Source organism: Penicillium samsonianum (genome assembly GCF_028829775.1).
Source record: "Penicillium samsonianum strain IBT 33392 chromosome Unknown utg000003l_segment0_segment0, whole genome shotgun sequence".
Classification (NCBI taxonomy): Eukaryota; Fungi; Ascomycota; class Eurotiomycetes; order Eurotiales; family Aspergillaceae; genus Penicillium; species Penicillium samsonianum.
Window position 1 is genome coordinate 6,745,380 of NW_026643261.1, and position 12,593 is coordinate 6,757,972.

Sequence of the window (12,593 nt, forward strand, 5' to 3'; positions counted from 1 at the left end):
TCCTCTTGTATACATTATCTAAACGTAATCATGCGGCGTCTCAAAAGTGTATTCGGGTCCAGATCTGAGACACCTAACCCTGCTTCATCTCGTGCTGTCTGGCCACGACGGCGTCCAGCGTCTGAGGGAGACCCATTGAAGCCCCAGCCAGAAGACGCTTCGAACAAATTACCACCCGATGAACCGACAACCGAAGCGGGACCCAGCGCTGCGAACAAGCCACCTGCCTCGGCCGCGGTAGCCCCCGTTGACAATACCGAAACCGGGTCGAATGCCCAACACGCCCAAGACACCGGCGAACTTCCGCGGTCCAAGAATGGTACCAAGCGGCTGAAGAGAATCGTTGCTCGCTTGCGCGGCAGCCTATCCCAGGAAGATGACCCCATCTCGGATACACAGCCTCAAACTGCGCAGGAGGGTACCCGCAAAGAAAGGCCGAGCTCCAAACCTTTGAGCTCCAATCCGGTTGAACCAGATACTGCCGGGGAACTGTCCACAGCCGCTGGCAAGTTTGTCAGGTTCGATGACCCGAAAGAGGGGCGGAAGGTCAGCGGTCAGACGACTCATTCTCAGGAGTCCAGCCAGACTGAAGATACTGTGTGCCGAGACCCTGCCCGGCACATCGCGATGCCTATTCAGGAACCTTTGGAGGATTGGGGATGGCCCGGACTGATGCTGCGGTACCCTGATAGTAGCAGCAATCCCAACACTCACACCCTTGAGGGTTCGGACCCGTTCTCGGATGGGAAGGCCACCGACGTCCGACAGGCAAAGTCGGGTCCTTCGAGGCATAGTGCAGGTACGAGTCGAGAGGAATCATCCAGGGCTTCTGAAGGGACGCTGGAACCTATCGCTGAGACTGATTTCGACACAATCGAACAAGTCATCGAGTCAGCCGAGCCTGAACATCCGGACTCTCAGAGGGCAAGTTCGGCCAACAGTCAAAAAAGTCGGGTTAGTTGGAGTAGCACACTTGACTCGCCCAAGGCGATCTCGGCCTTCAACCGGATGGCATCTCAGTTTGGTATCCCGATTTCCATTCCAGCTGATGATACTCCAAGTCCACGTACGTTTTTCTTTGTTTGTGCATGGATTGCCACTGACTAGATCCTAGCAGCAGAGAGCAAACCTGTCACCGAGGAACAGGGCCCGAGTCGTCGTGGAATTAAATTGTTGGGCAAAGTTCGCAAAGTGCGATCCAGTTTGGACGCCGACACAGCCCCTTTGGCACCAGCTCCTAAGCTGCGACGAATGAAAACATTCGCGAATCTGCGCCGTCCCAATCCGATGACTTCGTTGCAAGGAAGATCGATCGAGACTTTGGCCCGTCTTGGAGGATATGGCTATCTTATGCTGACGGAATTAGCCCCCTGTCCCGTGCAGCTGCCCGCGTACATCGTGGCAACGTTGATGTTTCTGCATAAATATGGTTGGTGGATGTTTCGTCTACGTCATGACTTGACTGACCCCGGGTTCCTGCAGGTCTTGACACTCCCGAGATCTTCATCCAGTCCGGCGATCTGAAAGCCGCCATTCGCTTGTATGACCACTTTGCTAGCCAGGTGCTCGAGGTGGAGAAAGATGAGTCTAAGATTTCCCTTACGATGCGTGTGGTTGCCATGCCCCAGCTCCGTGAAGATTCAGCGCCCGTGCTGAGTGTGGCCTGGGCCTTAAAGGCCGTGCTGGCGGGGCTTCCAAACGGGATCCTCGGGAGTGTCCGGCTCTACCAGATTTTGAGGGCGATGTACTACCACTCGGTCCCCAATCAATCCCATCTCCCCCGTGTGCCAGATTGTATCTCTGAGGCGAGCCCAACGACTGCCTCCCGAGTGCAGCTTATGTGTCTTGCGCTCATAGCTCTGGCTCCTGAGATGCAGCGTGATCTTATCTGTGCGGTATTTGGGCTACTTTCCTTACTAGTGAATGCGGAGACCAACGTCCAAGACCAACCCGGGATGGAGCTCCGTGATCCAGTGGCGAGTCCGAACTTCAACGAGTTGGTGCGGGTGTTTGGACCGCTCCTCCTCGGGCTCAGGGGGCAAGAGTACCGAGATGGGACCTCAACAGAGGTGGAAAAGGAGGTTGATGATCAACGCGTGGCGGGGTTGTTGCTCAATAATTGGCATTTCGTGCACCGACAGTTGCGACACTGGACGAGTGGACGGTACGTGGTGGGCAGAGAATAATTGGACGAGGTTTTTTCTCTCTTTCATATGAGAAACCAGGTTTCTCTGATTGGACTATTCTAGAAAAGAGAAAGCTGTATACTTCCAGGTCGAATGGGGATATTCCCCACCAGCCCAACCCTGTTTTTTCCTCTCGGCTTTGAATCCTGTTGGATACCGTTCTTTTTCTTGTTTTTCTATCTCTTACCTTTGTTGTCTTTTTATTGTTGTCTTTTATTCTATTTATAGTCTCTGATGAGAGGGTCTGGGTTTGAAGGGGGTTTGAACAATAAATAAAATACCATTCCCTTTTTTTTTTTGGAACTCTCAACCCATTTGACATTCTTCTCTTCCATGGTGACACCAAAATCATCCTTCAACCTGTGCCATTCGCCCGGATCTTCTGGACCGCAGGAAGTCTTGTCCGACCGTGGCTCCAACCAGGTCGACCGCACCTGGACTCTACACTTCTTCAGGCACCGACCAAATCTTCTTCAGTGAATCAGTGAATCAGAGACAGTGAGCCTTTTTGTTATTATTTAGGGTTATTAGGGCAAGAGAGCCAGAGAGCCCATCTTAGCTTCCTTAGTGTGCTCCCTTGCTTTCTCTCTCTTCCATGTTTTAGAAGGAAACATAACTTTCTCTCTAAAGCTTCCTTTGATATGTCTACCAACCTCAAATCTGCAATGCCATCAGGGCTATCATCAGGGTTACCTGGCCTTGCAACAAATATCATCGATCCACCATTCACAACTTCGTTCTCAGGCGATTTCCTAGGCCTTCCCATTCCAGACGACGACCAACTCTGGGGTCTGAGCCCCGTCTCACCAATGGCCACAGGTTGGGACAAACCCGCCTCGGCAGCATTTGCCAATTCCGCACTCGAGCGGGACCTCAAAAATGCCCAGGTCCGAAATGGCCAACCAACCCCACACCCCATACGACGACCAAGGCCGCGACTTCTCCCTAGACATGATGGAAAACGCCAGCAAACGACGGCGCGTGCGAGAATTCAAGACCGCAGCCGCAAGTCTCAGTCCAGACCTCGACGACGCCCCGCATGAACGAGCAAAGCGCGCAAAGTTCCTAGAGCGAAATCGTCTCGCGGCAAGCAAGTGTCGCCAGAAAAAGAAGGAACATACCCAGCTCCTGGAATTCAACTTCAAGGAACAGTCTGAGAAAAAGGAGCAGCTTGTCGCGGAGATTGCTCGGCTGCGATCGGAGATCCTAGGCCTGAAGAATGAGGTCCTGAAACATGCTCAGTGTGGAGATGAGCCGATTAAACTTCATCTCGCCCAGATGGTCAAGAAGATTACCGATAAGGATGGTGCTCCGCCTGCGGGTGGGTTGCCGGACTCTCCCGTCAGAATCCCAGATAATCCCTCGGTCTCGGTCTCTCCGCTCGAACCAACCCCGGCACCGGTTACAGCGGCTGTGCCTGTGTCTGCGCCGGCACCAACGGCGATGTCGTTTGGCTTTGATGATCCCCTGCAGCTTGAGCCTGCTGCGGCGGCGGCGGCGGCGGAGGCGTTTGAGCAGCAGATGCGGCGTCAGTCGGAGGCTTCGCTCGTCTCTGAGGGGTCTTATTCGTTCTCGGCGGAGGATACGTCGTTTGATGATTTGATCAATGTGTGAGTTTGAACAGCAGTTGATGTTATGTGATAACGAACTTTTTATGTGGAGGTAATGCGGGCAGCAGGTCTGTCGGTCTGGGCGTTGAACGTGGAATTTTTGAACTGTTTGAATTGCGATCCAGTGGGAACTGGAGGGTGTCTGGCGTTTGGATTCCGACTTGAGTAAACGGAACAAGCTTTTGATATTCAGTACTGTTTTTTTGATTCTCAATTCTAGCTGCCTTGAGGGCGATTGGCTAGGGGGTGGATTTGTTGCTGAGGGCAATTGCCTGGTTGCCTAAGATGTATCTTCTACAATAACATGGCAGATGGAAATGAATTTGTTTCCATCGATATACCGGTTTTATATGGTAGACAAAAGAGGAATGACGATATAGTAAGTCAAGACCGTCCAGCGGTCGACTCGAGATGCGCAGTCCGATACTTGGACACCGATTTAGCATTATCAATCTGCGCATCCTGATACCTTTCAGCAGGTACATGCGATGCAGCATCACCATTCAGATCCTTCCACCCATGCTCAGCATCCGGATCAATCCCATCGAACATCCCATTAATCTCCTCGAGAGACTTGCCAGCCGTCTCCTTCAGACAGAAATAAGTAAAGCCCACAATCACCACATCCAGCAGTCCAAAGAGCAAGAATGTACCCCATCCCAGGCTCTGCTGAATATACGGCGTTGAGAAACTCCAAACAAAATTGAACAACCACTGCGACCCAACACCGAACGCAACACCAGGTTCACGAATGCGCCTAGGGAAGATCTCACTCGCACACGGCCACGGCAACGGACCCCAACTGAAGTTGTACGCGATGATATCGAGGTATATCAGGGCAACCGTGGCAATCCCCGAAGAAGTAACCGTCCCATCCCCAGGCTGGGGATAACACTTCACAACCGCCACCGTGACGATCATACAAACCGCCATAAACGCCGCACCACCACCCAACAGCGGGCGTCTCCCAAACCGATCGGACAAAAACACCACAAAAACCAAACAAGCAACGACCTTAATCGCGCCGAAAATCCCCGTCAACAAAAGCGTCCGATCCCCAGCCCCAACAAGCAACTCAAAAAACTGCGGTCCGAAATACGCCAACGCTGTCGACCCCGTCGACTGCTGCGCAAGAAATAACCCACCAGCAATCCCCATCCTCTTCAAATTACCCCCTTCAACCAACTCCCAAACCCTAAATCCATCCGTTACCTCCCTCTCCTCCTCCAATCCACGCTTCATATCCTCAAACTCCCGCTTTACCCCATCCCCCTCCCCGCCCCTCACCCAAATAAGACTCTCCCACGCCTCCCCCCCCTACCCACCCCAAGTAACCACCTCACACTCTCCCCAACTCCCAACATACCAACCCCCATTAAAACCCCAGGAACAAGCTGCAAAGCAACAGGAACCTGCCACTGTCGCGCCCCAGCCTCATCCCCCATCTTCTTAACCCCATAATCAACCCAGTACGAAACAAGGATGCCAACCGTGTACGCGAGCTGATAACAACTCCCCAGTCGACCGCGGATTTCTTTCGGACTCATCTCGGACATGTAGATCGGGATGACGGTTGCCGAACCGCCAACGCCTAGTCCGCAGATTACGCGTCCGATGTAGAATACAGAGAGAGAATGCGAGTCGATGGTTTCGAGGACTACGCCTAGACAGAAGATTAGGGAACATAGTGCCATTGCGAGACGGCGGCCGTAGCGGTTTGTCATTGGCCAGATTAGGAAACAGGCCGCGAAGGCGCCGGCTTGTTGGATCCCCACGGCAATGGCGCTTGTGCGGGTCTTTTGGCTGGGTGGGATGGAGAAGGAGGTTGTGAAGGTGTGGAAGGGTAGGACGCCGCCTTGGGATATTAGTATGGGATTGGATTGGGTTGGAATATTGGGTTGAATAGGAAGGTATGTAGGTTGGGGGGATGTAGTTGTTACTCACCAATTACCCCCGAGTCATAACCGAATAAAGCTCCGCCGGAGCAGAGTACGAGAGCGAACCAGTATATGCGCCAATGGGCTTTTGGTGGTCGTGCTGCTTCTGCTTCCATTGTAGGAATTGCGTCTGGGGCCTCTAATTGTGGTGTTTGGGGGAGCTGCGAGTAGGATACTGTGGGTGTTGAGTTCCACCAGGTATGCAGAGTGTTATACCATTTAGAGAATGGGGATATGGAGCGGGGGGTGGGGAGAGAGGTGGAAGATATAGGGATTATATTGGACATGGTCTAGATGGAAATTGAATCAAATCTGTCATAAAAGTCTAAATGGAGGAATGTAGGGTTGAAGAGAGATGAAGCTGTTTCAGGACGATCGGCGATGGATTATGTCACTTTGGGATTGCGTGATATTCACCTGAGCAGCATTCCAAGGTGGTACCTGATGGATCTTGTATACTTCTTATACTTCTGATATTGCATGGTTCCAATGTCATTGGTTCATTATCTTCTCCTCGCCCACCCCTGATCAAATGTGGAGTCAATCCCCGCATTTCGAGCCGATGGCCGATGGCCGATTGGCGATCATGTACACGCGTATGATGCTTGTTCCAGGTTGGATCTGCGAGATCTGATATAATAACCATTGACGTACCACACACCCCTCACCTTCTCTATTCCCGAATGTTTCTTCTTGACAATGGCAGCTAAACGCCCCAACTTCCTCGTCATAGTCGCCGATGACCTAGGTTTCTCTGATGTAGGTTGCTTCGGCGGAGAAATCCGCACCCCCAACATCGACCAGATCGCCAAGGAGGGACTCCGATTTACCGATTTCCATGCAGCAGCAGCATGCTCGTAAGATTCCCCAGCTCAGATTACCAGATGTCAGTCAAACTCACAATGCCCAGTCCCACACGCGCCATGATCATGACAGGCACAGACCACCACATCGCCGGTCTGGGCAACCTAATCGAATGGACCAACATCTCCGGCCAGAACGGACCCAAAGGATCAGCCATGAGCACCGCGCCGCAGCGCGGCATGCCCGGGTACGAGGGCTACCTCAACGAGCGGGTCGTGGCACTCCCCGAGATCCTACGCGATGGGGGATACCACACAGTAATGTCTGGCAAGTGGCACTTAGGTCTGACACCAGAGCGATCACCACACAAGCGAGGGTTTGAGCGGTCATTCGCGCACTTACCCGCCTGCTCAAACCACTATGCCTACGAGCCAGAGCTAAAAGACCAAGACAAGCTCCCGACTTTCATCGAGGCGAGCTACATCGCCCTGCACATGGAGGATGGTGAGTACGTGCGCCGTCTCCCAGAGGACTGGTACTCTTCCGACGGGTACGGCAATAAGATGGTGGAGTATCTGAAAGAATGGAAAACGAGCGGCGGCAGCGAAGGCCCCGACGGAAAGGGAGACCATCCGTTCTTCGCATACCTCCCCTTCACGGCGCCGCATTGGCCGCTGCAAGCTCCGCGCGAGTACATAGACCACTACCGCGGTGTGTACGACGAAGGGCCCGACGTACTCCGCGAAAAACGGCTACAGCATCTGAAGGATCTGGGGATGGTGCGGGACGATGTCGAGCCGCACCCCGTCCAAGCGGAGGAAGTCAAGGAGTGGGAGGAGTACAGCGCGGAGGAGAAGAAGAAGTCCGCTGTTGCGATGGAAGTCTTCGCGGGGATGGTCGAGTGCATAGATTCGAATGTCGGGAAGGTAGTTGAGTACCTTCGGTCGATCGACGAGCTGGATAACACATTCGTGTGCTTCATGTCGGATAACGGAGCCGAAGGCGCTGCCTACGAGGCGTACCCGATGGTCAAGAACGGGGTCATGCCGCATCTGCAGAAATACTACGATAACAGCTTGGAGAACCTCGGGAACGGGAACTCGTTTATCTGGTACGGTCCGCGCTGGGCGCAGGCTGCTACTGCGCCGTCGCGTCTGTATAAGGCGTATACCACCGAGGGCGGCGTGCGTGTCCCATTCACCTGTCGCTTCCCTGCGAACTTCAATATTAACCCTGCAGATGTTGCGGCTGGCAAGGGCGGGATCACAGATCAGTTCGCTACCGTTATGGACCTGGCCCCATCAATCCTGGATATGGCGGGGATCAAGCATCCGGCGCCGATGTATCAGGGTCGCGAGGTCGTCGAGATGCGCGGACGGAGCTTCCACCCCTGGGCGGTGGGTCGGGCGGAGCGGATCCACCCGATTGAGTTTATTCAGGGCTGGGAGACGTGTGGACGGGCTGCGCTGCGTTGTGCGGATTGGAAGATCGTTTTTATTCCCAAGCCCAAGGGACCGGAGAAGTGGCAGTTGTATAATCTCGTGCAAGATCCTGGAGAGATTCACGATCTGGCAGATGTCGAGCCGGAGAAGTTGAAGCAGTTGCTTAAGCTCTGGGATCAGTATGTGCTTGAGACGGGTGTTGTACCGCTCTGTCCTGATCTCGGGGAGTTTTTGGAGGCGACTGAGGCACAGATGCCTGAGAATGCGTGGATGGAGTTCGATTATTGGAAAGATGGTGCTAGAGATCAGCCGGAGAAGTTTACACGTCAGCCGCCGAGGTTTCAGCGGACTGTGAAGCCTTTCTGAGGGAACGGTAAAACTGTTCTAGCTGAGTCCCTGAATTGTTCCAAACAGATCAAACAAATATAAAGGATTTGTTTCAAAACATGCAACTTGCCGATAACTCCTGAGTAACCGCGGGGTAAAGCAATTCACCAGGATACAGAGACGTCTGTCATAGACACACATTCAAACCCCCTGGACCCGGCACCCCCCATGCCAGGAACACCATGAATACCAAAATGGCACCAATCATGCAAGGCAAGCTAATGTTCTTCGACGAAACAGCCCGGGACAGAAGCGACGACGAACTATCAACCTGGAAAACAACCATGCTCAACGAAGAAACCATGAAAAAGATAACCACATTGATCAAAACCCACCGCATAAGCAAACTCCCAATCAATAGCCCCGGATATCTTAAACCCAAAGTCCGAGTTAGCAAGCACATTCGCCGGCCGTAGATCATCACAGAACAGTTTAAACACCCCCTCCTCCCGGACCCAACAAAGCCGCCCTTCCCTCGCAAGCTTCCGGAACAAACACCGCGCAATATACTTCGTCCTACAATCCTCCGCATCGTCAATAGCATCATTCCGCTGCGACGAAAGATGCGTCATATGCAACTCCGCAAGAGCAAGTAAATACCCCGCCGCCGTCGTAAAAGTCTCCGTTTTCCCGGGCAAATCCTCAGCACGCACACCACCAACCTGCACAAGCTCATTCATATTGATACTCAACGGCCTGTGCCGCACAACCCACTCATCCTCGAACTCATCTTCCGCGGCATTAGATATGCATCCAATACGGGGGAACGAATGCTTCGCAACCTGCAGCAACAGGCCCGCCATCTGATTATACACCGAGCGCAGTCTATTCTCATCGATATTGGGATCAAGAACAGGCCGCTCTTCATCCGGTATTCCGGCCGTGCTCAGTGCATCAACAAGATCAGCGTTATGGTCGATGTACTCCATGATAATGAACGGGCCTAGGCCGGGCGGACTTTCGTCGCTGCTGCCGTGGTGTAGGATGTGTGGGATGCGGATTCCTGTGTGTCGCTCGAGAAAGCGCATCGCAGATACTTCGTGGCGGAGTTTTTCGTCGGGGAAGACGGAGTAGCCTGGTATTGGGAAGCGGATTATGGCTGAGGCGCCGTCGATGAAGCAGAATCGGCTTTCTGGACATATGCGGGAGAGCTGGGATAATGGGGGGTTCTGGGTTAGTTATGCGGCGAGGAGAAGTTGGGCTTTTGATGTTATCTACTGGGCGAGGATTGATCGCAGGTTCTTTGGGGAGGGGGGGTTGGAGGATCGGATTGGATTGTTGACAGTTTAGGAGAGGGATGGGATGGAGGCGTTTATACAGAGGAAGTTGGCTGAAAGGGAGGAGGGGGTTTTAGAGGATTGATATTAATGAGATGATATTCCATTTTTATATGAAGTTCAAATCTCTCAGAAGTATATAAAGGTTGAAATAGGGTTCTTCATGAATACAGTAAGTTGGCTGTCGATCGACATGCCTTTGACCTTATTTCGACCTGATCACGTACTTTCTAGGCATAAAAAGACAAGTATATACTTACGTTGTTTTGTACTATATCAAAAGACATCCTGGAAAGGTACATATTGTGTCCGAACGTACACTCTCCCTTTTTATTAAGTAGTCACAAAAGAAATAGCCTAAGTCTTGATTTGTGTCTGTGCTGTTCGTCTTGGATGGAATGCTCTTGGAGAATTTACTATTTAATATCATGTTTAGTATATCAAAATCCCTAAAAAAGGTCGTAGTTTCATATATATCACCAATCAGAGTGAGTTGTATATATTAACAATCCATGGATGTCCTGATGATCAACTAGAACCTCTAGAACTTCTAGATTTGAAACAATATTGTTTTCGATGTTATTTGGAATAATCTCGTGAATTCAATCAGATCACCATCCGAGCTCGTCATCACACCGATCCCCGAGAATCGGCGCCATTGCGGGGAAACCAGTCACCGTCGAATTTCTTTGCGACTACTTCGTACTTTGTATCTAGTATGCTTTGGGCTTAACCCGGGGCTTGATCCATCATGGAGGTAATTTGAATATTCCTCGCCTTGTACCTGACCCAGACTAACCGTGAATTCTCCACAGGTGCCGAAAGCCCGGGGAGCTGGCAGGTCCGGCCCGCGTCGACGGACAGGGTGCCTAACATGCAGGGCCCGTAAGGTCCGGTGTGACGAAGGGAAACCAGGCTGCTCCAATTGCGATCGACTGCGTCTACGATGCCTCTATAAACCCTCTCTCACCCCCGACGTGGGGTGGGGTTCATCACCAACCCGACCATCAAACAATACAACCGCATCGCCGAATAAAACAGCAGACCTAGGGGTTTCAGGCTCAGGGTCATGCGGTACAGCTGCGGCTGCATCTCGATCTCCCGACGTCAACTTCTTTAGTACCGTGCTCCGCGCAGACGGCCACCACACAATACCAGCGCCGACAACCATACTTCGGCATCTCCCTACAGACCGGGACCCCTATCCTTCCGAGTTTGACATGCTTGGATTCATGGGCGGGATCACTTCAGAGCTGGAACAGAAACACCTAGACTTGACAACTGGACACACGATGGCTTTCACCGCTAGTCCGCCGTCGCAGTCGCTACCCGGGACACTCACACCAGGCATGGATGAAGGGCACTTTTCAGCAGACCGTCGTATTCCACTTACTCCAGATACCTCATCTTCACTTATTGATGGGACCTCGACTGGAAGCGCTTCAGACGTGCCCACTACGCGGCGCAGCTTGTCCGACGCAGGCGGTACTTCGTATGAGGACCAGCTGCTACAGCACTTTCTGACCATTGACCCACCGGCTGCTTTTTTTGCGCCGATAAACATCGAGTGGAAGTATATGCGGCCGGCGCTGCTGGCTCATGCACGAGATTCCAGTCCGCTTTTGAATGCTTTATACTGCTATGCAGATGTCCATAAGGCGATGATGGAAGGGAAAAGATGGCGCTGGGCGCCATCTTTCTATAGAGTGTCCAGTGCCGAGATCCAAGCTTGTATTCATGGCGAGGTGACCGAGTCCACGCTCATCAAAGTCTTCGGTGCTATTTTTCTCTTAATGATATCCGAGGTATGTTCTGCTTGGTCCCGAGATCGAGCGGATGCTCATATTGTCCCAGATTCTCTCATCTCCCGAAATATGTACCGGAACTTCTTATATTCACTCCGGGTACCTTATTCTACAACGGTTCCATGATCGTACCCGACATTGGACCGGTCTAGGTCATCTCCTAGTGTCATGGGTTTCGCTGCTAGATGTCAAGTCCCTGATTGCAGGTCGAGATGGCGATCCTCTCCCTGAGCTTGGCAATATCCCAGAACATAGCATACCACTAAAACCACTAGATGCACAAACTTCCCAAACACCTCACATAACAGCGCCAACAGCCAACTATAAACAAGAGGACAGCATCGAAGACCCATTCCTCAGCCCCAACTACCTCGTCTACGAATCAATCGTAGGCCCAGCATTCCGATTCTTCACACAAGCCCAACAAGTCGTCCGACGAATAGTCTGCATCGACCTCCACCATCGCAGCCGCGGAACCCTCACCGACGAGTTCGAAGTCCTCCAACTCGCCCACAAAGTCGGCGCAGACCTCGAAACACTCTGGCACCGACGTCCCTCAGTAATAGACGTCTATGGACGACCAGAAGCCCTAACCGATATCCTGTGCACGCCTGTGGCATCGGAAATCTGCCGCACATTCAGACAATACGTGGCCAACTTCTTAGCCAACTTTATCTACTTGCATCGCGTTGCATTTGCGATCTACCCTCGCACAGACCGCGTTAACGGCGCCGTCGATCAAATCATTCAACTGGCTACCGTTGACTCTACCGGGCCGGACCATCTGCCTGTTAGCTTCCTGTGGCCGCTGTTCATTGCTGGGCTCGAGGGTACGGAAGACCAGCGCAAGTGGATTATCAATGAGATTCAGCGTATGGCTGCTGCCCATGAAGCTGACTCCGCACCTTCGGTCTCTCGCCATCCAACCGCTGATAGGGTCCTTGTGCTAGTGGAGGAGATGACGAGGCGGCAGAATGTGTCGCGTACATGGGCAGACTCGAAATGTGTGAGGCGGGAATTGTTTTCGGACTTTTTCATCGTTATTTGAACTCCTGTTCGGCATGGGATGCATATATGACTTTCTAATGGCTCGGCGTTGCGCTCATATAACCAGCGACCTTGATTTTTTGGTTGGCTTTTGTGAC

The 12,593-nt window shown here is 52.4% G+C and overlaps 6 protein-coding genes across 6 annotated transcripts; 4 read left to right on the forward strand and 2 right to left on the reverse strand.

The window, feature by feature from the left end:
• Nucleotides 1–30: 30 nt before the first annotated feature.
• Nucleotides 31–2,186, forward strand: N7471_006241 (uncharacterized protein; the record flags this gene model as incomplete). Its single annotated transcript, XM_057278960.1, has 3 exons — nt 31–1,066; nt 1,115–1,429; nt 1,483–2,186. The coding sequence occupies 3 exons, from the start codon at nt 31–33 to the stop codon at nt 2,184–2,186; spliced, it is 2,055 nt and encodes a 684-aa protein (XP_057138570.1).
• Nucleotides 2,187–3,065: 879 nt separating this feature from the next.
• On the forward strand, nt 3,066–3,800 carry atfB (bZIP transcription factor atfB; the record flags this gene model as incomplete). Its single annotated transcript, XM_057278961.1, has 1 exon — nt 3,066–3,800. The coding sequence occupies one exon, from the start codon at nt 3,066–3,068 to the stop codon at nt 3,798–3,800; it is 735 nt and encodes a 244-aa protein (XP_057138571.1).
• Nucleotides 3,801–4,180: 380 nt separating this feature from the next.
• On the reverse strand, nt 4,181–6,020 carry N7471_006243 (sugar porter family MFS transporter; the record flags this gene model as incomplete). Its single annotated transcript, XM_057278962.1, has 3 exons — nt 4,181–5,113; nt 5,167–5,651; nt 5,741–6,020. The coding sequence occupies 3 exons, from the start codon at nt 6,018–6,020 to the stop codon at nt 4,181–4,183; spliced, it is 1,698 nt and encodes a 565-aa protein (XP_057138572.1).
• A 412-nt stretch (nt 6,021–6,432) lies between these two features.
• N7471_006244 (arylsulfatase) lies at nt 6,433–8,345 on the forward strand (the record flags this gene model as incomplete). The annotated part of the gene is made up of 2 exons (XM_057278963.1): nt 6,433–6,590; nt 6,644–8,345. 2 exons carry the CDS (start codon nt 6,433–6,435, stop codon nt 8,343–8,345), a joined length of 1,860 nt encoding a protein of 619 aa, XP_057138573.1.
• A 287-nt stretch (nt 8,346–8,632) lies between these two features.
• On the reverse strand, nt 8,633–9,394 carry N7471_006245 (uncharacterized protein; the record flags this gene model as incomplete). The annotated part of the gene is made up of 1 exon (XM_057278964.1): nt 8,633–9,394. The coding sequence occupies one exon, from the start codon at nt 9,392–9,394 to the stop codon at nt 8,633–8,635; it is 762 nt and encodes a 253-aa protein (XP_057138574.1).
• Nucleotides 9,395–10,394: 1,000 nt separating this feature from the next.
• On the forward strand, nt 10,395–12,496 carry N7471_006246 (Zn(II)2Cys6 transcription factor; the record flags this gene model as incomplete). Its single annotated transcript, XM_057278965.1, has 3 exons — nt 10,395–10,400; nt 10,459–11,448; nt 11,498–12,496. 3 exons carry the CDS (start codon nt 10,395–10,397, stop codon nt 12,494–12,496), a joined length of 1,995 nt encoding a protein of 664 aa, XP_057138575.1.
• Nucleotides 12,497–12,593: the final 97 nt, after the last annotated feature.